Below are 26,625 nucleotides of genomic sequence, written 5' to 3'. Positions count from 1 at the left end.
GTGGACTGGACAAAATCTAGTTTAAGGCACCTGCATGTTTGGGATTGTCCGACAGGAGTTAGAATTTATAACCCACAAAAAAAGAAACTGGATTCAAGAACAATCAGTGTATTCTTCATTGGTTGTCCATAAAAATCAAAGGGGTATAGATTTTACTATCCTAATCATAGTACGAGAATAGTTGAAGCTGAAAATGCTAGGCTCATTGAGAATGGTGAAGTTAGTGGGAGTGAAGAACCACCTAATGTGAAAATTAAATAAGTTATGATACAAATTCTTCTACCATGCACTTCTTTTAAAATTGTTGTTCCTGAAATTGTTGTACAACCTAACAATTAACAAGAACATCACATTAATACTCCTATTAATCACAATGAAGTCATAATGATGAACCCACAGTAGATGAACCACAAGAAGTAGCATTAAGAAAATCTCAAAGACAAAAGAGATCTACTATTTCTGGTGATTATTTGGTATATATACACGAATCAAAAATTGATTTAGGAATTGATAATGAAGTAGTTTCATTTTCACAAGCCATTGAAAGTAAGAATTCTGATGAATGATTAGAAGCTATGAAAGATGAATTGAAATCAATGAAACATAATGAAGTTTGGGACCTTATTAAATTGTCCGAAAGTTGCAAAAGAGTTGGGTGTAAATGAGGCTTTAAGACCAAACATGACTCAACTGGCAACATTAAGCGTCACAACTCACAAGGCCAGACTTGTTGCCAAAGATTTCACTCAAAAAGATGACATCGATTATAAAATAACATTTTCACATGTTTCTAGAAAAGATTCACTCAGAATTATAATGACTTAGTAGCTCATTATGACTTAGAGCTACATCAAATGGATGTGAAAACAACTTTTCTGAATGAGAATTTAGAGGAGGAAGTTTATATGAATCAACCTGAGGGGTTTCCTTTCAAAGGAAAGGAACACATGGTGTGTAGACTTAAAAAGTCAATATACAGACTTAAACAAGTTTTTCGGCAATGGTACCTTAAGTTTAATGAAACCATTGTCACCTTTGGATTTAAGGAAAACACTGTTGATTTGTGTATATATCTGAAGATCAGTGGCAATAAATTTATTGTATTAATTATTTGTGTTGAGACATCTTGCTTGCTACTAATGATGTTGGTTTGTTGTATGATATTAAGAAATATATCTCTAACAATTTTGACATGAAAGATATGGGAGAGGCAATCTATGTGATTGGGATAAAAATATTTTGAGATAGATTACAAGGATTATTGGGATTTTCTCAGAAAGCCTATATTAATAAAGTGTTAGAGAGATTTAGAATGGAAAAATGTTCATCAAGTCTTGTTCCTATTTAGAAAGGAGATAAATCTAGTCTCAATCCATGTATAAAGAATGAATTGGAATGTAAGCAAATAAAATATATTCCTTATGCATCAATAGTTGGGAGCCTAATGTATGCCAGACATATACGAGACCATACATTAATTTTGTTGTTGGAATATTGGACTGTTATCAAAGTAATTCAGGAATGGACCATTGGAAGGCTGCAAAGAAAGTGTTGCGATACTTACAAGAAACGAAAGATCATATGATCACTTATAGAAAATCGGATCATCTTGACATGGTTGGATATTCAGATTATGTTGATTGTGTGGATACAAGAAAATCCACATTTGAATATTTGTTTTTGTTAGCTGGAGGAGCAATATCATGAAAGAGTGTGAAACAATTTGTTATAGTTGCATCCACTATGAAATCTAAGTTTGTGGCATGCTTTGAGACTACTGTGCAGGCTAATTATTTCAGGACTTGGACTAGTCGACAATATTTTTAAGCCGCTAAATATTTATTGTGATAATACTGTAACACTCTTCTTTTCTAAAGATGATAAGTATTCAAAGGGTGCCAAACATATGGAATTGAAATATTTTTCAGTTAAAGAAGAAGTACAAAAATATAAAGTGACAGTTGAATAAGTGATAGGATTTATGTGTGTGTGTGTGAGACAGAGAGAAAGAGAGAGAGATAATCATATAGTTCTATGATCATGAATAAGTGATAGGATTTATGAATGTTTAGATTGTTTATGTTTTCACAATCTTTTGAATCCGTACATTCACAATCCATGATAAGATGTTGGGTTCAAGTCCTAACAAATTATGACTTAACACACCTTCTTATGGACAATACATTGAGTTCGAGTTTCAGTGTACTATTTGATGATATAATGATGACTAAGACGAAATAATATACTTTTGATTAAAAGTCATAAAATTCCTCCAATTGATTTGAATAACTCTCTTATGTGATTATAGTAGCAGTACACATGAAAGATGACAATGATTATTGCGGTTGTACAAATGAACATTGCCGGTATGACAAAAGACCAAATAATAATAGTTATCATTATGGTAAAAATGTAAAATACTATGGGTTCTCCAATAATCCTTCGAAATATGAATGTAATTTTTGTCATCAAAATAATATGAAAGGTCATTAGACACACGATTGTCATATGACCTAATTTGATAAGTTTTACAAATCCTCCATTAAAAGAAAGGAAGATAAAGTGGTGGTACATTTGACCTTGATGTTAAGGTATACCATACAAAAAACGATAAATTTCAAAGATATGACAATGAGCTTATAATGTAAACTTATGAAGCACATATAAATGATTAATATATTTCTTGAAAAGAATGTGGCTTGTGATAAACACCGTGAATACTCGATCATTCTGAAAGTGAATGAGTCGAGATATGATAAAAACATTATGGATTAAATACCTGCCACAACTCTTCTCTATGGAAATTTTGAGAAAAATAAAATAAGATTATTTTGAAATAAACAGTCATTGATTGTGTACCTTTGCACATCATAAATATTGTGATATATTTTTATAAACTAACAAAAGGAAAAAAAAAAAGGATTCTTGTCAATAAAAATTATAGGAATTCAAAATTAAAATTAGAGCAAATCCAATGATGCAAGGAACAAGAAAAAATACGAAAGTATTATCATATTTGCACCCAAGGAAGGAATTTTGGAAAAATAGGAGAAGACAGAGGCCAAATTAGAACAAAAATCTTGAGTTTTTGATTTAATTCATTTTAAATTGGGATTAATAAGTGGTCATCTACTTCTATTTAAGATATATGTATCTAGATGTTGTAAATACATGTAATATATTTTTATAAACTAACAAAAGGAAAAATCAAAGAAATGATTCTCGCTTATAAAGATTATATAGGAATTCAAAATTAAAATTACAGCAAATCCATGATGCAGGGAACAAGAAAAAAAATAAATGAAAGCATTATCATATTTGCACCCAAGGAAGGATATTTGGAAAAATTGGAAAAGACAAAGGCCAAACTAGAACAAAAATCTTGAATTCTTAATTTAATTCATTTTAAATTTGGATTAATATGTGGTCATCTACTCCTATTTAAAATATATGTATATGGACATCGTAAATACATGTATTTAGGGATTAAAATATAGTAGACATTGTAATATCGAAAACTAACTAGCAAACAAGTAATTAACCCCTAAACTAGTGAAATTTGTATTGTGTGCTAAAAAAACAGTTGACTCTCTAAATTCCATCTACATATCATATAAATTACGACAAAAGAAATAGCATATATTAAACGTGTGTTGACATGGACTTTCATGCATCTAGTACAAACTAGAAGGGTTGGAAGTGCAATTCTTTTCAAGAAAATCACAAGAGCAAAGGCACAAAATACAATTATGGGGGAAATAAAGGGGCTGAAATCGCAAACGCCAAGGCACGGCGCATAGCAGCTTGTTGCCTAGTTCAGTTATCCACAAAGCAGAGACGCAGCTTGTTTTTCCCTCTTCTGTAGTCAAAGCAGCAGAAGAAGAAAGCTTCAAACTTTCAAATGAATGGAAGCCACTTTTTTTCCTAAACGCATCACTGCTTCGAATTCAGTTGTCTTTGCCCTTGCTAGAGCCAAAATGGCAATGCAAACCTCTTCTTATAAGGTTCTTTTTTATGAGTTTTCTTGTTAAATAAAAGTTGCCATTTTGATGGGTTTCATTGCTTTTCCTAAATTTCTTATTAATATGAATCTTATGAATGTCATTTTAGTTGACTATTGAAAAAAATGACAGCTTTATGCCGTCAAGATTCAATTTTTATTTGGTTAATTGTAACTTTGTCGCCAGAAGGGATTAAGTATCAATTGGGGTGTCAATTTATTGTGTATATCTGCATAATAGATTGTTGCCTCTACTCTTATTTTTTTGTAAAGAGTCTTGAATATTGTTATAATACTGGCTGCTTGATCAGGAGCTAGTCTTTCTAATTGAGCTATTATTCTGTTCTTTACTTATTCTTAATGTAATCATTCATTTGTTGGAAGTAACTTTCTTTCCCAGAAGGAATAGGACCAATTGGCGTTGCTTTATTTTGTGTATCTGCTGAAGTGTTGTTGCTTCACCCATTTTTCCTATGATTATTGTTGGCATGCCAGATGCTTGATGAAATGCCACTCTTTTACACTTCATATTTGAGCAGCTATATATTCTTTGCTTACACCTACTTATATCGTGGTTGATTTCTTTGAATGTTGTGACATATTCATTTACACTTCATGTGGCTGATGTAGAATCTTTTATATTGCTCAGCTTTGGTCATTAAAGAGTTGCTCATCCTTAAGGGAAACCACTTCAGTTAGCCTGTTAAATTTAAGGAGTAGCTCTTCTGCTAGAGTTTTCTCTCTTATGAACATGACCCGCTACTCTACCTACTCCAATGATGATTCTTGTCCCTCCGGGAAGAGGAGGTCACGTGGACCAGTAATGGCGGCCAAGAAAAGGTCTGAAGGTAGGGAATGTGACTTGACTTTGCCGGACAATGTGGTTTTTTGAATACAAAATGAACGTAGGCTATATTTAGTTACTAGTCACTTCGGTTGTTGCTGACAAGATGCAGCGTTGTAAACTGACTGGCCTGCTTGATATTGTCCACTGTCCAGGGGCTAAGCAGGATGATGGGAAATACAAGGACACAGTTGATCTTCCAAAAACTGCCTTTGGCTTGCGAGCAAATTCCACAGTTAGGGAACCTGAACTTCAGAAAATATGGGATGACAACCAGGTTTTTAAAAGAGTTGTTGAGAGGAACAATGGGGTGAGTGCTCAAAGACTGACTTAAACGTCTTTACAAATGATAATTGCTTTTGACTAATGCTTAGAGTTTCTTGATAGGGCACTTTCGTTCTGCATGATGGACCTCCTTATGCAAATGGTGACTTACACATGGGACATGCTCTGAATAAAATCTTGAAGGACATTATCAATCGTTATAAGGTTCGTATGTAAGCTCACCCTTTTGTAATTCTTTTTGCTGTATGTGCATTGAACTAAGTAGAAACACATTCGGTGGTTTTCTTGGGTGGTTAGCTTTCAAGCAGCGATAGTACTTTAGCTTGTTGTGTGCTTATGAGTAAATTCTTGATTGGCACATTTGGATTTAGGTACCAAGTTATTAACAGTCACTGCTTTGACCATTTGGGTAGATCATATTTGATTTGTCATGTTTGATTATAGGTAATCCGTTGAGAGCGTTGAACCTGTGAGTTACTTGCTTTCAAGTCTTGATCTGATAACATGGAACATTTTACTGGTAATGAGCCCTGTTGAGATACTTTGAGATTCATCTGTGGAAATTCTCTGTTGAGTTAAATCATTTTGTGATAGTGAAACCCCTCATCATAAAGTTAATTCTGTTCTTTTTACCTTACTTGATAAACATAAGTACTTCATTAAGGCTTCATAAAATGATGTCATTGTGTAGCTCTTGGGACAGATAAAAGGTGAATCTTCTGCAGTATCAGATGAAACATACTTTATAAGTAGGTGTTTGGACATGAACTGGAAATCATGATTTGAAATCATTGATTTGGGTAGAGATTGATTTGAAGTTGAAATTTTGTTTGCACATGCAAAACCCCTCAGTTTGTGAAATCTATCAAAACTTTCCAACTCTTATACAATATAACCAAATGAGCAAACAATAGCTCATATGGTATCTAAATATCTTAAGGTGCTGCATTAATAAATCACCTACAACCATGTTCCTTGTATAAATAAATGCTTGAGAATACATGCTATTACTTGCTGAATAAAGGTTGTAGAAGAAAGCAGGCTGAGTGTATGGTCAGAAGACTACATTAATAAATCGCCTACAAACATCAACCTCAGTCACTTCCTTACTGGAGCCTGAAAATGAACATGGCAAGTTGAGCCAAAACAAACCTGAGTGTATGTAGCTCATAATGCGGCTCACTGCATTTTCACCCCTCATCAGGTGGGAAAACAAACAAAGATGGTAGAGAAAGATAAATGAAGACTAGCTGTGCTTTATCTAATTTCTATAGTCGTTGGTGTTGTCAGATAATTTGGCAAAAGATTTCTTTTACTTCTCAGTTCTCACTTAGTAATCATTAAATGATTTGCCTACATAGTTTGAGATGTAGTATAATATCACCTGCTTTTATCAATTAGATTTGGATAAACAGATCGTTTTGCATCAATGTTGGCTAGCCTAAGCTCATGAAACAAGCAGGTTACTACCCATGAATCTTTAGGTAAGATTTGTAGTTTCGTCTGCTGTTATCAACTAGATTTGGATAAACCGATCGTTTTGCATCCATGTTGGCTAGCTTAAGCACATGAAACAAGCAGGTTACTACCTGTGGATCTTTAGATAAGAGTTGTAGTGGACAAATAAATAAGAAAAAGAAAGGTTTTAAGGCTTTAACATGAGGCTGCTTCAAAATTTTAACATTTCGAAGTGCTATGATAGCTGTAGTATTGTTCAGTCTAGTTGATGTCTAGTGTGATCTCTGTTGCCTAAATTTTGTTATATGGACTCATCAGTCAAGCGAACACTATTGTGAGTTAACAATTGATTCTCATAGGCTACCTTCCAGACATTTCTGGTGCCCACAACTTATGTTGTGTTTTACTAGTTATGTCAAAGTTGAAATGCTTCTTTTGAATTAACGGGCTGTCATGGTGTCTCCCCTGCATGTATTTCATATCTGTCTATTAGATTTTTTGTCATATCTCATTAGTCCTTCTGTTTTGTCAGCTTCTTCAAAATTTTAGAGTTCAGTATGTTCCAGGTTGGGATTGCCATGGCTTACCAATTGAATTAAAAGGTAAACATCATTGCTTATGCTGCTTCAGTTAAGTTTGTTTAATATTCCTGTGCTTAACTTTAGATAGTTAATGTATGAGACTAGTCTATGTTAGCAGACCTAACCAATAGTTACTGAGAATGTGTTTACCAAAGTTGCCTTTATCCTTAAAGAGTACCAATTTGGTGAAGTACTTTGCCTCTGGGCTACTTCAATTGTTATATTCAAGAAGCAGACATTAGTTGTTGGTAAAGCATTTCTGATGCCAAACACCTTGTCCGAATTTCCAAAAATTGTGAACCAATTACAAATCGAAGTTGCAGATGCTAGATGGTTGCCTGTGCTTTACATAGAGCTTTACTTAGGTTCGATTACAATTCTTTGATTGACTTTTGTTGTCCTTTGCCTACTCTCTTTTTGATTTAGCTACACCAGTATTTCTCAAAATTATAGATCATGTGTACTTCTGGTTGTCTTTTTCCTGATCAAAACCAATCTCTGAGACAATTTCCATGTTTCTTTGAGATGTAAGAAACGTAGAGCTATTATTGGTTTGAGAGCTTGTAGTCCTAAGTACAACCATGAGATAACATCCACTGTTTCCCTTGAATCCAATTGATTATTTTTTTCCTTGGTTCCTGATTAGAAAGTGTGCCACAAGCTTCTCCTCAGTGAAGCCTGGTCCTTTTGCGTAGAAGGTATAATAGGGAGTAGTGCAGAGTCTCTGTGGAAACACCATCTGCCTAAAGTTCTTTTCTTTCACATGCTTTATCAGTTCCTTATGATTAGCAAGCTGGCATTCTCATGCTACTCTATCTTATTCCTTAACTATTTGGCAAGACTCTGCTTTGGGAAAATGTAACTTCTTATTCTGAGTGTCTTAATTCATGCTGTACCTTATGAAAAAGAAGATTTTTATAATTCATGCTGAAATATCTGGATTGTGGATAAAAGATATGGAATAAGGGTACCAAAATTTTAGAACATACTCGTATGCTTTCTCCTTGTAAAAAAAAGAAGATATACTCATATGCTTCTCTCTTCCGTCTGTGCCCCCTAATTTGTATTTTGGTGACATGACAGCTTATTTTAACTTCAGTGTTACAGTCACTAGACGATGATGCCAGAAAGGAGCTTACACCTCTAAAATTGAGAAACAAGGCAGCCAAATTTGCAAAATCAACTGTGCAGAGTCAGATGGCATCATTTAAGGTTGTTTATATTTTGCTACTTCCTGTTCTGTATTCTTTCATCATTGACCTTCTATTCCTCCTTTCTTGTTATTATGCTTTATTCCTAATGCTAACATCAATGGTCCTGAGATGCTTGCAGCGCTACGGAGTATGGGCTGACTGGGATCAGCACTATCTAACTCTTCACCCAGAATATGAAGCTGCACAGGTATGGTTACTGCAATTCTTATAGCCCCTTCAATGTGTTTAGCTGAATCTCCCATAGTTCTGCTCTTATGATTGGTCAAGCTTTTCTGGTTTGCTTTTGCACTATATGTTTTGTGTGCCTTCTATTTCTTTCCTTGTTATGTAAGCTAGCACTAGTGCTTTCTCTTTGACGAGTAAATTGCATATTTTTCTTTTTATATTGACAATAATTATTCAAGCCAGTCTTACAAAGCTCTTTTTTCCCGCGTGATGCTTCTCTACTAGATTGAAGTATTTGGCCAGATGGCTATTCAAGGTTTTATATACAGAGGCAGGAAACCAGTTCATTGGAGTCCCTCATCTCGAACTGCACTTGCAGAGGCTGAACTAGAGGTATTTGAACTTGTAAATTGTTGCTTTTTCTCGAAGAAACCTACTTTCTATAAGACTCTTGATTTGACCTGGGAGGTTGGTAGAACTTGAATGATTGACAAGACAGTGGATTCTGCTATTTTTTGGCAGATGAGGGTGAAACCTCGTAAGTTGTCTGGGTAATAGTACAGTCTGGGTCATATCATTGTTGTATTTCCCATTTTATTTTTACTAGAAGAAATTTGGTCTGGTTAATGTCTCCTCTCCTTTTTTTTGATTTGAAATATGTTATATCATAAGTAATTTACTGGAAAGGCTGAACATCGTTACTTTGACCTGCTATTCATATAGTTATATGAATATGTCTCTACATGTGTTTTTGTATATGTATATATTTTGTTTGTGTGTATATACATGGTTCTCTCTAACATCAATGAAGTTTATATGCAGTATAATGAGGAGCATGTGTCAAAGAGCATGTATGCTATTTTCAGACTAGTTGGTGTACCAGCTTCATGTGACTCATTGAAAGAATTCTTGCCCAATCTATGCTTGGCAATTTGGACAACAACTCCTTGGACAATACCAGCTAATGCTGGTAAGGTGTTTTGCGAAATCATCACAGCTTGAACTTTTCCCCCTTTTCTTTAACTAGTCCAACTTAGAAAAGGTGTTATGCTTCGAATGTTATTAGCTGGAACTTTTCATCTAGCATAAGACAGTGGAACTAAGGCTTCGAGTAAAATATTTCCTGCTGGACAGTGGTAGTTCTATGTTCAAGATATTGTATTTTTCACTGTTGTGAAATGACACATAAAAACCCGAAATGGTTAACTATAATCTGGGAAAAATTGTCTAGATAAGTGTGCATGATTTGGCACTGCAAGACATAGCCAATTTATGAATTGAGTATATAAAAACACCCAAACACCAGATAGTGCTGATGCGGTTCTCTCATGAGCTAGCTTTTGAGGCTAAGTTAGGCCCAAGGTCCATTTCTTCACATGGTATCCTCGCCAAACCCATCGATCCCTGTTGTGTTTTTCAGTGTTGGGCATTCGTGTTATGTTATCCACACTCCAGTTGTTTAGACGTACAGGGGGTGTTAAGTCCTACATTCACTGAGGAAGTGGGTTATGGTCTTCTTATATTGTCTTATGCAATTTTATGCAATTCTCTCCTTGTGATCTAGCTATTGGGTTGAGCTAGACCCAAAGTCCGCTTCTTCACAATTGAGTTTATATCCGTTGCTTAGTGAGATTGAGCTTTTCACTTATTGTTTCTGTTATTGCTTTATATTTTGAGGAATCTGCTTCTTGGGGAAGTATCTTTTGCTGAACCGGGTTAGTGTGTATTTCAGTGTCCATCTTTATGCTGCATCCTTTTTCCTGCCTTTTTGTGCAAAGTAAATATATGATCTAGATAAAGTTGTGTCTGTGAAAGGCTTAAGTAACCAATGTTTGATTTGTTCTCAAATTTCAGAATTTGGAAGCATTTCGGGTTTGCGAGGTTGCACTATAGTTTGACATGCTAAATATATTTTCCTTTTCAAGTGAAGTTCTTGTTTTTCTTTAAAATTGAATTTATTTAGCACAGTCCATTCTCTCAACAAAATATAAGTGTTGCTAGTCTTTTATCATGTGAAGTTTTTGTTGGCTTTTCTATAGTTAAGGCTCATCAAGTCGTGGTATGGAAATTCATTTTTATCATTGCTGTTCATATATTGAGGTACAACTATTGTCTAATAATATATGTGGGGGTTTGCAGCTGTTGCGGTAAATAATAAGCTTCAATATGCCGTTGTTGAAGTTTCCTCAGCCTCTGTAGACAGTTCTACATCTTCTGGTGATGGAAAGAAGAGGCTTGGAAATTTCATGAAGGGCGATAAAAGCCTACATCTTATTGTAGCTCTGGACCTTGTATCAACATTAGAATCAAAATGGGGCTTGAAGCTTACCTTGAAGAAAACAGTACTGGGTTCAGATCTTGAAAATTGCAGGTAAGTGTTGATCTTGTAAGCTTGGTTGTCCCAACTTATTATTTTATGCTGTCAAATACAATTCAAATGGTAGCACCCTAAGGCGTGGCCTAGTGGTCAATGAGCTGGGAGAAGAACCAAGAGGTTTCAGGTTCATATCTCAGCTCAGCTGATGCGAAAAAACACTAAGTGATTTGCTTCCATTTGCCTAAGCTTTGGTGGGATTAATCGGTACCTATGCTGGTGGGAGGTAGCAGGTACCCGGAGGAATAATCGAGGTGCGCGCAAGCTGGCCCGAACATCATTGTTTAGATTTTTTTTTTCAAATGGTATATTTCCATTATTTTTCACGAGTATATTCTGTCAAAAGTCCATGTTAAAGGATGGACCTTATGTATAAACCATGTGGTCCGATAGTTCATGACGAAGTTGTCAATAATGTTCTGCATGAGTTGATTATCAAAAAAACAAAATACTGTTGTCCATGAGTTTCTCACACTTGTTACTAGAGAGGAATTGTTTATTACTTCAGAAACCTACTTCCAACTTTTCTCAGGTACACTCATCCTATAGATAGCCGGGAATGCCCTGTTGTTGTTGGTGGTGATTACATTACAACAGAGTCAGGAACTGGATTAGTTCATACCGCACCTGGTCATGGACAGGAAGATTATGTAACCGGCTTGAAATACGGCTTGCCTTTAGTTTCCCCTGTTGACGATGATGGGAAATTTACCGAAGAAGCTGGACAATTTAGGGGGCTTGATGTGCTTGGCAATGGCAATGTTGCTGTTATTGATTACTTGGATGAACACCTGTCAATGGTCATGGTAGAGCCATACAGTAAGTGGTTTTTTCAGTGCCTATTCCGGATGTCTGCAACCTATAAGTCTCCTGTGATTCATTAAATATTGTTGATATTCTTTCTGAATCTAATCCTTGTTTTCTCTTCTAATAAATAAATGTTGTGCAGAACACAAATACCCTTATGACTGGAGAACAAAGAAGCCCACTATATTCAGGGCTACTGAACAATGGTTTGCATCAGTGGAAGGATTTCGTGATGCTGCAATGGATGCAATCAACCAAGTAACATGGATTCCTTCTCAGGTATTTGTTATACTTCTTAGGCTCTCAGATTTGTTAAAGATAGCATCTGGTCCTCTAGTGGCTTTGTAACTGAATAATATGATTCTGTCCAGGCAGTAAACCGTATTTCTGCTATGACATCTGGTCGCTCTGATTGGTGTATATCACGCCAAAGGACATGGGGAGTCCCCATTCCAGTTTTTTACCACATTGAATCAAAGGAGCCACTGATGAATGAAGAGACTATCGATCATATCAAATGTAAATCCCTCATGTTTTGATTTCCTGTACTTCTCTGTTACGCTGGATTTTTATTGGAGCATGATAATTTCTCTGATCAAGTAAATGTATTTTCATTCATAAAATGTGGCCAAGCTGGACGTATACAAGGGGTATACCAAAAGGTAAAGAGTCAACAAAAGGATATGATTCTCTATGAACTCCACCCAATCATCTATACAACTAGGAACTTTCTGTTCACACCAAAAGAAAATGAAGGAACGGAGACTACTCTATAGTCTAGAGATACTCGACTCTACACCTTCAAAAGCTCTCTCATTTCTTTCTCTTTAAACTATCCACATTAAAGCAAGTAGAATCACATTCCAGCCCTTCATTTTCTCTTCCTTCTCCTGCTCTTCAATCTGAACATCAAATCTTTCATATTATTTGGCATTTCCGACCGAGTGCCAGGTCAAAACCAGCCAAATAAATTGAAACGGAGGGAGTATTAAATATTAAAATCTTTAGTTTGTGTTTAGAATATTCTAATGTTAACCTCACACCAAATCATGATTTTGCAGCTATAATTTCCCAAAAAGGAAGTGATGCATGGTGGTACATGGCAGTGGAGGAATTACTTCCTGAGAAATATCGCGATAAAGCATCAAACTATGAAAAAGGGACTGATACAATGGATGTCTGGTTTGACTCAGGTGATATAGCTTCTTTCAGTACTCTACCTGTTGAACTAGCTCAAACAATTTCCTTTGTGGGGATCAATGTTGATCATTGATTGTTTGAAACTTTATGGCACCATGGTTAAAATCTAATCATCTATTAGTTTCTACTTTGCTTCTTGTTGTATTTGGAAAGCAACCTCATCTATTCATCAATACTAGAGTGTGTTTGGGTTAATTTTAAAATTTGGTTAAACTAGCTTTGTAAGCACTTTTTGGGTTATTTTAGAATTGCTAGGAATCTTCACTTTCGGTGATGCACCTGTGTCGACACGACATGGGTGTACGATCCATACCGGATCTGGTCAATCGATCTTGGTTACTTTGACCAAAATTGGAAATCAAAACAAAAGCTAGGGTGAAACAAATTTAGGCATATGCCTTTTTGAAGAAAATAAAAATAAATTTAGGCATATGTTCGTTAATATCATTAAAAGATACTTGTATTAAGAAGTCAACAACCAGAAGATACTTTAAAGTTATTTACAGGTCAACAACACTATTGAATGTTGGAAAAAAACATCACTATTGAATGTGCAATGAACTGAAGAGGTCTATCATGATCTCTCATTTGCAATAGCCATGTTACACCAAAAAATTGTAAGGAGCATATTGTCACGTCCCGCCACTTCACAGTTAAATTTTGCGTCCGGATAGGGGCGGAAGGGTCTAGAGTTGTGGAGAGGTTTGCGGAGAACTCTAGAACCCTTTAGATTATTCAAGAAGGCTAGAGAATTCCTTAGAATTCTCTAGAATAACTTAGATATTTCAAGAAAGTCTTGGAAGGTCCTAGAGTGTGTAGAAAATTTTAGAGCTAGGACCAAAGTGTAAATAGTTTAGGGACTTGTAAAGTAATTTAAAATTGCACTTTAGTCCCTAGGTGCTAGTATAAATAGAGGTGCCCCTCATTTGCAAGGCACCAAGAAAGTTGTAAGCCTCCAAGCAACTTGTAAAGCATTCTTCCAAGCAATATAAGCCTTCTTCCAAAATTCTCTAAGTCTTCCTTTTCATTCTCTTAGCGATCTTAGTCGTAAGGGCTTACTTGAGCTTACAAGATCGTGAAAGATTCGTGAGTAAGTTGTCAAGTGCCGCACGGAGCTTTAGTAAGACTCTAAGTCCGTGACAATATGTACTTAATAGTAATTACTGATTCAAACTTGCTCTAAAATATTCATGCATTCCTTTCCATTCAAGTAATCCATAATTTAGGCATATTTATATAACTCTATTCTTAGATGTTTGAAATATTTTAAGCCAAATTAGTGAAGACTTTCCATTCTCGATTCAATTACCGCAATTCTCGCTAAAGCCCGAAAATGTCCGCCTGTAAGTTCCTTTGTCGTTGGAAAAAAAAAAGAGATATTATTTTAGATTTGAATTTCTTCCTTTTTCTCTCCAACACTTTCTTTGGTCACGGACTTAGAGTCTTACTAAAGCTCCGTGCGGCACTTGACAACTTACTCACGAATCTTTCACGATCTTGTAAGCTCAAGTAAGCCCTTTATGCTAAGATCGCTAAGGAAATGTAAAGGAAGACTTAGAAAGATTAAAGAGAATTTTTGGAAGAAGGCTTTTGTATTAGCTTGGAAGGAATGCTTTACAACTTTGCTTGCTTGCTTTCTTGTCTAGAATTCTCTAGAATAATGTAGAAATTTCAAGAAAGTCTTGGAAGGTCCTAGAGTGTGTAGAAAATTTTAGAGCTAGGACCAAANNNTTTGTGTAAATAAGTTTAGGGACTTAGAAAGTAATTTAAAATTGTACTTTAGTCCCTAGGAGTTAAGTATAAATAGAGGTGCCCCTCATTTGCAAGGCACCAAGAAAGTTGTAAGCCTCCAAGCAACTTGTAAAGCATTCTTCCAAGCAATATAAGCCTTCTTCCAAAATTCTCTAAGTCTTCCTTTTCATTCTCTTAGCGATCTTAGTCGTAAGGGCTTACTTGAGCTTACAAGATCGTGAAAGATTCGTGAGTAAGTTGTCAAGTGCCGCACGGAGCTTTAGTAAGACTCTAAGTCCGTGACAATATGTACTTAATAGTAATTACTGATTCAAACTTGCTCTAAAATATTCATGCATTCCTTTCCATTCAAGTAATCCATAATTTAGGCATATTTATATAACTCTATTCTTAGATGTTTGAAATATTTTAAGCCAAATTAGTGAAGACTTTCCATTCTCGATTCAATTACCGCAATTCTCGCTAAAGCCCGAAAATGTCCGCCTGTAAGTTCCTTTGTCGTTGGAAAAAAAAAAGAGATATTATTTTAGATTTGAATTTCTTCCTTTTTCTCTCCAACACTTTCTTTGGTCAACAATCAACTAAAGTCCCGCACCCGTATTTGTACCTAGATCTGTACCCCCAAATCTTAAAATTTAGTATTCGAACACTGAAGGTAGATCAGCAGAACACCAGAACCTTAGTATTAATTGTTAGCTGAATTTCTTGTTCTATCAAGATCAAGCCCTTGTTTATCCTTGGTCATTTCTTGAAGTTGGTGTTATTAATTCTAATGTGTGTTTTGAACTCTTGAATGCATGTGACTACCAACTCTCTTTGCATTGCTTCTTGATCATCTTGCTGGTGGCATGCTTATTGGAATTATGTACACGGACTTTCTGAAATGTCTCTCCAATAGTCTCCCAGTCAAGAACTCGCATGTCTAGAAGATGTAAGTAGCGGTAATAAGGATACTGAGATGAATGCGGGGTATACTAGGAGAGATATGATTAGGAACAAAGAGATTCAAGATAAGGCAGGAGTGACGTTCGTGATGGACAAGATGACTGAGTTGAAGCTGAGATGGTTCGGGCATGTGAAGAGGAGATCCTTTGATGTCCCAGTGAGGAGGTGTGATAAGTTTTCTATGGTGGGTCTTAGGAGAGAAGATGTAGGCCGAAGAAATATTGAGGAGATGTGGTTTTTGGTGTACAAATGTCTACTCCAATGAAACTGAGTCAATCATAGATGTTTTAGGATCCATTTAGATTTGGTTCAGTTTTTGGATAGATTTTACTCCTTTCTGCTTTTGTAAATATGGTTTTTCAGTACTACCTAAGTACTAAACGAAATACAAATGTTACTAGTTTCAAAAAAAATAATATTGAGGAGATGTGATTAGATAGAACATGACACATCTGCAGCTCAACAAGAACATGATCCTAGATAGGAGGATATGGAAGTCGAGGATTAGGGTAGAAGGTCAGTAGGTAGTCGAGCGTTGTCTTGTTTTCCTTATCAGTATTATTATTAGTACTCTCCTGCTGGCTGCTACCGTATTATTCTCTTTTATTATTACCTGGTGTTGCTCTGCTTCAGTTATCATACTGTTTGTTGTTGCTATTGTTCTTTTCTCCATTATTTTTCATATGGTTTCTTCACTATTGTATTTCCTTTATTTATTGATCTTGATATGCTTTACTGGATGCAAGGGTCTATAGGAAACAACCTCTCTACCTTCACAAGGTAGGGGTAAGGCTGCATACACACCATCCTCCCCTGAGCCACTTGTGGGATTACACTGCCCTTTTCTTCCATCCTTCTCTCTCTCTTTTTTCCTTTTTGTGTCTTCTCTATTATTGTTGTCTTTTCCTTCTCTCCCCAGACCCCACTTGTGGGATTACACTAGTATGTTGTTGCTTCTCTGTTGTTTCTTTGATGTTTAAAAGGGTTGGGGGATTGACCCATATCCATGTGTGCCTTTATTGTTGTTTGTCACTTGAAATAATTCGAAGTCCCGAAAGAACCCAACTGAGAGTCAGGCTAAGTCAAGTGGACTTGACTACCACCACAAAGTTCTTGAAAATAAATTAAACCTCTGTCAGCCAAAGTTCAGCTTTAGCTGTCTACTATATTTCATGTTTAGGCCCTAATGTAATTTTTCTTTAGCACTACGAATATAAGTTAACCTCTCTTTACACAGGTTCCTCGTGGGCTGCGGTGCTGGAAAAAAGAGAAAGCCTTAATTACCCTGCAGATTTGTATCTCGAGGGGACAGATCAGCATCGTGGTTGGTTCCAGAGTTCCTTATTAACAAGTATTGCTACAAAAGGTAAGGGGCATTTGAAGTCCTGTTCTTGATCCTTTGTAGTATTAGTTAAGAAGCTTTAGAGAATCTTTTATTAGTCTCTTTTTTCTTCCATGGAAAATATCAAGCTCGGTTATGAGAAGTAGGAAAAGAACAGGGTTATGTTTGAACTTCCAGGGGAATTGGTGATCCCCTTAAACTCTTTTGTCTCTATGGATCTTTAATTTCTACATCTGAAACTATGACTATATTCTCTACTCTCTGCTATTATTGATAAAGGTCTCTCTCTCTCTTGCCCCACTCTGTGGACTTCATCCATAGACCTATAGTGTACCATCTTTTTCTCCTTAAAAAACAGTGGTAAGTTATATTCTGAAAGAGGCTAAAGGATTTGGAGAGACTCTTGGAAATTGGAGACATTGATAGATGACGCAAAAGAAGCAAATTATCAAAATACTTAATACGGGATCTTAGTACATGACAGTAATTACCGATTTCATTATTTTTTTGTTTTGGTTCTTCGACGTGTTACCTTATAATAATTTCTTCATTGCATGTCATAATTGCAGGCCAGGCCCCTTATCATGGTGTTATTACACATGGATTTGTATTGGATGAGAGGGGGTTGAAAATGAGCAAATCTTTGGGAAATGTTGTTGATCCAAGGATGGTGATTGAAGGAGGGAAAAACCAGAAGGTATGTTGCCAATTTACTGCAATTTTTGTGCAAATCAACATGTTCTTGCCAAGAAATGACATCTCTACTTTTCCTTTGACAGGAAAATCCTCCATATAGTGCTGATGTCTTAAGGCTTTGGGTTTCAAGTGTAGACTATACTGGCGACATGCTAATTGGACCTCAAGTCCTTCGTCAAATGTCTGACATATACCGGAAATTGCGAGGAACACTCCGATTCCTTCTAGCAAATCTCCATGATTGGAAAGTAGGTTAAACAATCTCAATTGAGGCCATTTTCAAATGAAAATGTTTACACACATATTCTGATTATATTTGCAGCATCATCTTCTTTTTTCGCTAAGCTCTCTCTCTCTCTCACACACACACACACGCGCGCGCACACACACACAAACACCTAGAGCATTTTAAATCCGTGTCATAGATCCCTCTTATGCTCGACTCTTGAACTGAGTATTACTTTTACTTGTTAAAGTTGATGATTTTATTAATTATCTTGATTCTTGAATTAGATGTTCAACTTAACTTGGTAGTTTTGGAAGTTGAAGTTTTATTTGAAATTTTCTTTCTGCAGGCTGATTATACAGTCCCGTATAGTGATCTTCCAATGATTGATCAGCATGCATTATACCAGCTTGCTAATGTTGTGAGCAACATTAGAGAGAGCTATGATAGTTATCAGTTTTTCAAAATATTTCAGGTATGGTTTCTTTAAAAGCCAAGTTGATGTTTCAAGTTCCTGAAATGTGATGACTCTTAAACTTTGGTTACATGGAAAAAGGAACTTGTTTGCTTGAAGATAGTAAGAGAGTGTATTTTGAAGAAAAGGAGGAGCTTAACAGTTTCTGTATGGTTTAAACTATGTGTGTTAGTCTCAGTGCGTCAGCAGATGAGAATATGGCTGCAACTAGCAGATTAGTTGTGTCGTAGCGTATCTGTGTTTCAATGTGAACTAATTGTTTAGGTAGATGTGGCACTTTAGCAGTGATGTTTAATGATGTAAACACCATTTCTATCACCAGTCACAGTAAATGTCAAGTCTTTCATTTTATCTCAAAAAAAAAAAAAAAAACTCTGCCAAAGTTTCAGAAGGTTAAAGCCTGAAGTTTTCCTACTTGTTCTAGTTTTACTTGATAGTTATACGATGGTTAAAAAAAATCAAACTTGATATCATGTGAAGTCTGAAGAAACTAGAAACTAAACTGAGATTCTTTAGTCAAGTATATAAACCATGTCAGTTCCCCCAAAAAAAGAAAGAACCATTTCAGCCACCAATCAGACATCGAAGTCAAGATCCTGTCCAAAGTTTCAGAGTGTAAAATCTGAAGTTCTCTAGAGGCTGTCAGCTCGCTGCAGTTGTACTTTGTAGTTTGGAGCACAAAAGATAGTTGAAGAGTTCTGGCTGCATGGAGGATATTTTGGGAAAATGATCGAGGCTTAGCACAAGAAGAATGGAAGAAAATATTTGTTCAACAGATGAAAAAGGTAATACAGAAGAAAAAATAGAAGGTCAATATCGAAGGTCCTTAAGATTGATGACAAGGAACATAACACGCCAATCCTGTTGAATACAATGATTTTTATTCAGTGAAGGAGCATTTCCTTTACTTTCTTTGAGAAAGTAAGGAGAAGGGGAGGGGAGCCTTGGAGTAATAGTAAAGTTGTCTCTGAGTGACCTATAGGTCATGTAGGCTACCCACACCAAACTCCCTTTGTGGTGTGGTTTTTCCCTGAACCCTGCGTGAATGCGGCACACTGTGTGTACAGGCCTACAGGGTTGCCCTTTTTGTTGTTGAGAAAAGTAATGATCTTATTGATAGTGGACAACACCAAGATGTGCTGACAAATATGTACAAGTAGAGCAAAAAGAAAAAATATTCCTAAAATCATGTAAGGATTCCATGAATCCTAACAGTTATTCATCCTCATTTACAATTCCTTTCCACACCAAAATTAAAACAAAATTATAAAATAAACTTAAATCTTTATGAAAGAGTTAACAGTATCTTCAAAGCACCTTATGTTTCTTTTTTTCCAAATGATACCAGATGCAGGATCTTCATCCTCATGTACAATTGTTTCTACGCCAAAAGTAAAATGAAATTATAAAATAAACTTAATTTTTATGAAACGGTTGGCATTATCTTCAAAAACCTTATGTTTCTTTTTTTCCAAATGATCCACCAGATGCAGACTGGTATTAAATTCCACCACCAGTGGATGTGTATTTCTATAAGCGCTAGATGAAAAACCATCAACTTGTTAGGAGTTAGTTTTGGCTTGCCAATAGCATTACTGGTGGAATTTCTGCAAAACAGGGAGGGAATGGATTGATTATTATCTAGTGCTATGTTGGATCACTGCTGAAACAGAATAGCTTAATATTTCCAATGGAAGGTAACCTAATAGCCTGGCTTGAAATGATGAGGTTAGATTGAGGGGGATTTCTGGAAGAAAAGCTCCATGATACACTTAAGGAATGTACACCTTCATTGTTACCTAGTTTGTTCTATTCCAGCACAGTGAGGAAGCTTGTCATGGTCAGGTCTTTTAGCTGAGAATGTAGGTACAAAAGCAGCAAATTCTTTTTGTTAGAAATGTAGTTGCAGCAGTGACAAGGCATAGTGTAAAAACGAGGGAGGAGGTTTAGCTGCTATAAAGTGGCTGCTGCTGCTGCTGTGTGTGTGTGTGTGAGTGAGAGAGAGAGAGAGAGAGAGAGAGAGAGAGGAGAGAGAGGGAGAGAGAGAGAGAGAGAGAGAGAGGAGAGAGAGAGAGAGAGAGAGAGAAGAGAGAGAGAGAGAGAGAGAGAAGAGAGAGAGAGAGAGAGAGAGAAGAGAGAGAGAGAGAGAGAGAGAAGAGAGAGAGAGAGAGAGAGAGAAGAGAGAGAGAGAGAGAGAGAGAAGAGAGAGAGAGAGAGAGAGAGAGAAGAGAGAGAGAGAGAGAGAGAGAGAAGAGAGAGAGAGAGAGAGAGAGAAGAGAGAGAGAGAGAGAGAGAGAGGAGAGAGAGGGAGAGAGAGAGAGAGAGAGAGGAGAGAGAGAGAGAGAGAGAGAGAGAAGAGAGAGAGAGAGAGAGAGAGAGAGAGAGGAGAGAGAGGGAGTGAGAGAGAGAGGTGCAGACTGAGGGGCCGGAATAGATTGAAGCAAAGACACAGTAGCAATTTCTTGTCAATATTATGGCAAGAAGATAACAAGGATCCTACAAAAGATTTGACATATTACTCCAGTAAAATACAATCTTTGTCAGATAAATGATTACGGTCTTTAAAAATATGTAGCATTATTTCTTGTCAATATTATGGCAATCTTTGTCGAAATGAATTTGATTATCAGCTGATGGTCACAGTTGTTTTGATACTTATTTACTACTTTCATCCCTTTAATAGCTGACATCCATTTTTATGTTATTATTTTTATTGTCCGTGCAGGTAATTCAGCGCTTTGTGATAGTTGACCTCTCAAACTTCTATCTTGATGTCACGAAGGATCGGCTTTATGTTGGGTAGTACATGTTGCATCTCTACATACTCTCACCTTTTGTTCTCTTCCAAGCTTGTCTAATGTTTCAAGTGCTGGATTTTTTAAAAAAAAATAACAAAAGAATATAAAACAAAGCAAAGACATAATGCTACCATAGTAAAAGAGCTTTAAATATTGTAATTATGAAGGATTCCTTTTTCAGTTTTGGCCCCTCTTGTATAAGGTACTTCTGATGGTGGCCTCTGTTGAACCTGCAATTCGGTTTGAAGACTTGATTTATCCAGATTGCTTTTTGGCTCGTTATCTATTAAACCCATTCAAATGCCATCAAAATGAGCTGTATTTAGGTACTTTTTATACAATATTTTGGAAAGAAGAAAATAACCAGAAAAAGTTATACCAAATGAGATCTGCTGCTGGTAAGAGATTATCATTGGCTCATCAAAGATCATCAGAGTGGAGACAATGGGAGCCCAAAAGGTGGAAGCTGCAAAGGGAAAGAGTAGGGGCAGATCCATACTTTTGTGTTTATGGGTTCTGAGTTCTAGAAGAGGCTGCTTACTGGGTTCTGGATAAATTATCTATACGCATTAAGTGGATTTCTTAGCACAATTACAGGATTTTGGCCAAAGCTACTGGATTCTGCCGCAACCGTAGCTAGAACTCTAGCTTCGCACTTAGGAAGGAGGGAGAGAAATTGCAGTAAAGGCGATGGAGATAAGGCACCCAATCGTGAAGTTCGGGGTGGCCCAATAGTTCCCAGTGGTTCGGGCTTGGGAACTATTCACTAGAACATCAACAACCTAGTAATACTTCTTAAAAGCAGATGGTTACAACTTGACAAGCCTAGTACAATTGAATTAGGACTGGACTCATTGAAACACTACAGAAGGACCGGAGTCTTCGACCTGATTCTTCATTCTCAGATAGTCTTCAGATCTTCCAGGAACAGCTCATTGCTTGAAAGCTTTACGACTTTTTCTTTTTTTTTCTCAATGCGTGAATGAATGGTTTCCTGCAGCAAGTATAGAATATATAGTCTTCTTGTTAGTAAGCACATAAACAAGGAAACCATATATCTCGAAGATCCTGGGAATTAAGGAGCACCCAAGGGTGTGACCTAGTGGTCAATGAAGTAGTTGTGAATCCTGAGGTCTCAGGTTCAGAACTCAGCGGAGACAAAAAACATTAGGTGATTCTTCCCATTTGTCGTAGCCTAGGTGGACAGAGTTACCTGGTACCTATTGCTGGTGGGAGGTGGCAGGTATCCTGTAGAATTAGTCGAGGTGCCCGAAAGCTGGCCTGGACACCATTGTCTTCAAAAAAAGAAAGAGAAAAGATCCTGGGAATTAAGGAAATCATAAACAACTCCGATTCTACATCCAAAAGGATTTGTAAGATGCGACTTTTCAAAAATATCTCCTTCATGTGGAATCCTTTTCCAATTCAAACACCATGAAGATCCTGTAAATATCTTACATATTCTTGTATGAATAGTACAGGAAATATATAAAATATACTTTTTCATATATTTTCCAAAGATATCTCAATAAAAGATCTTAACATAGATGCAGTTTTTCATAGCATGTAAGAACCATGGAATAAGGATCTGGTTCTTTCACATCTTCCTTCATAGTGTGCATCCTGTTTGTTAATCAGACATTAATCTCAATAATGGGTAATCTCGGTCGACTGGAGTTGGATCCAAGACTAGGGACGAGAAGCAAGGAATTGGGGAAGGGTTGGATTTTGGGTTGCTTAGAGTTACTGGTGTGGTGGACCAAACTATTCCTTGAAATTTAAATCAGTTTGTTTGCTTTATTTTCATTCGGATGGAAATGTCAAATGTTGGAGTAAAAGTGTCACTTTCCCTTAAACTGAATGGATGCCAAATTTACCCTTTTATCACAGTGGCCAAAGCTTGCAAGAATTCCTGCTGCTGATGTCTCGGTTAAATAGATTACTGTCTCATTTTAATGAACTATCCTGTTTGTTTTATTGGTAGGCTTGCGACTTTTTCTTTTATTCGATCAAATAAATGACCGGAATTCTAATTTCCCTGAACCTTGGAACAGTTCATCAAAACACAATTAATTACATTTTATGGACTACTAACAAATATATCAATGTCTCCTCTTGCACTCTTGTGTATATATGGAGGGCAGTTAGTTTGGGCAGTTTGCTCCTTAAATATTGTATTAACTTCATGTCCACATTGAAAAGTTTCTGGATGCCTAATGTGTAGATTATTGGCTACAGAAAAAGCAAGAGGATCTTGTTGTTCCAATATATCTTTCCCTGGTAGGTTTTGACTCAATTTGATGTGGCATGCTAACTTGGTTGACGATCGATTACTTCTGTAGAATGTCAACTTAGTAGGTATCAATTTTATCTTATGTAACCTCTACTGAGATTTTGTATGTTTTAAGGCGTGTTCACTTCTTTAGAACTGCAGTTTGATGGTATAAACATGTTTACTAAGAGTCTTTGCATCAACCATCAAACTTGAGATCCCAGCTACTTCTCTTAGGGAAGTTAGTATTCTCAGACCTCAATTCTTGACTCAGTGTCATCATTTCGGTTACAGGTACTATGTCCCGTGTATGAGTTGTTGGGTTTTATGACCTCTGTATATGAGTTTTGAAAGATCTTCTGAAAATTGACTTTGCGTGGGGGATTGCGTGCATTGCTCTTCCTTTACATTGAGGCTTCTGCTGCTATGGACTTTCTTTATATTAGAAATTGTAGGCCAAGAGCTTTGAATCCAGCTTTCTGCTCGTTGCATGAACTACACCTTGTATTGAAAGCTTAGTCAGATGCTAGTGTAATTGGTTGAGTTGCAGTTAGAAATGCATGCTTAAGTCAAGATATGTTGCAGAGAAGAGGAATTACTTTGTGCAGTAGATTTGTTTTTTGTGAAAATTCTCAGGAATCTGCAGATCATCTGTTTTCGCATTGCAATCATAAAAAGCAGTTACGTGATCTGTTCCTGAATATGAGTGGTGTGCAACAAATGATGCCAAAGAATGTGAAAGGCCTATTGGTTTGTTGGCGGAATCAGAAAGTCAGGAAATAATTAACACAAATCTGGAAAACCATACCTCTCTGCATCTTTTGGACTATTTGGTTGGAAAGAAATAAGAGAGATTTTGAGAATCAGAATAATCATTTAGCTATTGTCAAAAACTTAAAAATAGAGTTCAATGTGTACTTTTGGTGTAGGGTAAATCTGGTAGAAGACTTAGTTCAGTACATGGTTTTATAGAAGTTTTGAGATTTTAACAGATACAACAGTGCTCTAGTTTGTATGCTTTGAGTACTTTCTTGGTACATTTTTAATGAATTTTACACTACCTAATAAACTTTTTTTTGTTAATTTCAGGGGGAGTGCAAGTTTTACGAGGAGGAGTTGTCAAACAGTCCTTGAAGCCCATTTGCTTTCAATAGGAAGGATAATTGCTCCCATCTTACCCCATTTGGCAGAGGATATGTGGCAGCATCTTCCTTTTCAGTATACTGCTGAAGATGGGCATGTTGCTAAATTTGTTTTTGAGTCAAGATGGCCTGAACTAGATGCAGAATACCTTTCCTTTCCAGAGGAAGAGGTTGACTTTTGGGGAAAAATTCTTGAGGTAACTGCTATACATCTGAGCCAGCTAACCTACATAGTTTGGCCCGATACTTGAATCTGTTACCAGTTGGTTAAACTTAAGTTTGGCCTAGTATTCCAATCTGGCGACAGTTGCTTAAGTATGCTCAAAGGGGGTGGATATCTGTATATCTATGATGCCATACAAGAAATCCACAGCGCAGATTGGTAGCTTTAATAATTTGAGGGAGCGAATGATTGTCCATTACATCAGATTCTATTTTGTTTAATAACTTAAACTATTCGTGGTTTCATTCATGCTGCCAATCAGAGCCTATTTGCTTTCTATTGAATTGTCACTATCTTCAGGCTACTTTATCAATCATTTTCTGATTATGACAATTTGAACAACTATGACCAGCTAAGGACGGAAGTTAACAAAGCATTAGAAGTATCTCGAAGTGGAAAATTGATTGGTTCCAGTTTAGAGGCCAAGTTGTATCTCCATTGTTCTAATGAAAGCCTGGCTGAGAGACTAAACAAAATGTGTGAACCTACAAATGAGGCAGATGCTTTACATCGCATATTTATAACGTCTCAGGTATACTGCAGTACTCATTTTAACTTTGTATAGTTAGGACTCATGCTCAAGGTTCTATAGGTCTTGGTATAAATGTGTCCGTTACATGTCTTTTATGAGTACCTGCCTTCCCCTCTTTTTAGTGTTCTCGCTATGTTGTTGCCGAGCTCACTTGAGACTGAAACAAACTAAATTGGATCCTCTTGAAAACCTACTTCTGAGTTGACACCATACATATTTTTTGGGTTGGTTACACTTGCAACAAATATTGGTCATCTTTTCAGCTGAATTTCGTTACACACGTGTGGTAGTAGTCTTAAAACGTGAAATACTGTCTCTGTTTAGGTATTCTAGGCCTCCATAACAGAAATGTCTTCTTTGAGCGCATAATGTAGTGGTTTTCTTGATTTTATACATCTTATGAGTACATTCTTGCAATATTTGCAGGTGGAGATTCTCAACTCCTTGCAAGATGAAAGGATTAAAGATGTTCAGTACACTGGAGAATACCTCATGGAAGAAGGGGACAAAATCTGGATTGGTGTATCTCGTGCAAATGGCTCGAAATGTGACAGATGCTGGAATTATTCACCTCAAGTAGGTTCTTTCACTGAGCATCCTTTGCTATGTGGCCGCTGTCACAACGTGGTTATCAGTCTACAATCTCGTGATCTTGATGATTTATCCAAGGTCACACAGAGTGAAGCAAAGGAGGCTATAGCACAATGAACTTAATCAATATATCATGGTCCACAAATCTGGAGGTTTACAGCTACTACAAGCTGTAATTCTTGTGTCTTCAAAAAGTTTTAATTTCATTATCAAATATGAGGCATCAGCCCAAGTCTTTCATGTAATTCATTAGAATAGAGAAAGAAAAACACAAATAGACATCTCTTTTTTTATAAAAAATTAGGATAGTATTTTTGTACATGCATTGATTTGATGAATAGAAAGATAGTGATTTAACTGGTATTTTGATGATTTTGTAGTCGATTTGATTCAGACATTATTTAATAAATCCAACAGTATATTACAGGATTATTTTTAGACATTGCTTTATTTTATTTTATTGTTACTATTAGCACTTCAACTGAAGGATTAATTGAATAATAAGCCCAAGTCACAACCTGATGCAGTCAATTTTCAGCAAATAAATTGTCTTATTAAAAGTAATACAAAATTAGTAAGATTAAATAATTTTTTCAACTAAATAATTAAAAATTAACTCATTTGCAGCCAATTTTCAGTAATCCCTCCTGCCATTTAATATATGACCGTTTGGGAGAAAAGATTTACCCCCAATTTTCAAAAT

At 36.3% G+C, this 26,625-nt stretch overlaps 1 protein-coding gene across 1 annotated transcript; it reads left to right on the top strand.

Annotated features, from left to right (window-relative positions):
* Positions 1 to 3,760: 3,760 nt before the first annotated feature.
* Positions 3,761 to 26,364, top strand: LOC102583655 (isoleucine--tRNA ligase, chloroplastic/mitochondrial). Its single transcript, XM_006356914.2, has 22 exons — positions 3,761 to 4,004; positions 4,650 to 4,848; positions 5,000 to 5,154; positions 5,232 to 5,333; positions 7,120 to 7,189; positions 8,268 to 8,380; positions 8,501 to 8,569; positions 8,833 to 8,940; positions 9,370 to 9,517; positions 10,687 to 10,918; positions 11,454 to 11,740; positions 11,871 to 12,007; positions 12,100 to 12,247; positions 12,790 to 12,921; positions 16,863 to 16,991; positions 17,537 to 17,664; positions 17,747 to 17,911; positions 18,239 to 18,364; positions 21,090 to 21,163; positions 24,524 to 24,773; positions 25,152 to 25,331; positions 25,758 to 26,364. The coding sequence occupies exons 1-22, from the start codon at positions 3,906 to 3,908 to the stop codon at positions 26,037 to 26,039; spliced, it is 3,333 nt and encodes a 1,110-aa protein (XP_006356976.1). The 5' UTR covers positions 3,761 to 3,905; the 3' UTR covers positions 26,040 to 26,364.
* The last annotated feature ends 261 nt before the right edge of the window (positions 26,365 to 26,625 follow it).

The sequence above is a fragment of the Solanum tuberosum genome, unplaced genomic scaffold (assembly GCF_000226075.1).
Source record: "Solanum tuberosum cultivar DM 1-3 516 R44 unplaced genomic scaffold, SolTub_3.0 scf00239, whole genome shotgun sequence".
Taxonomy (NCBI): domain Eukaryota; kingdom Viridiplantae; phylum Streptophyta; class Magnoliopsida; order Solanales; family Solanaceae; genus Solanum; species Solanum tuberosum.
Note: the sequence above shows the minus strand (reverse complement) of the source record. Positions and strands in the feature narration are given on the sequence as shown.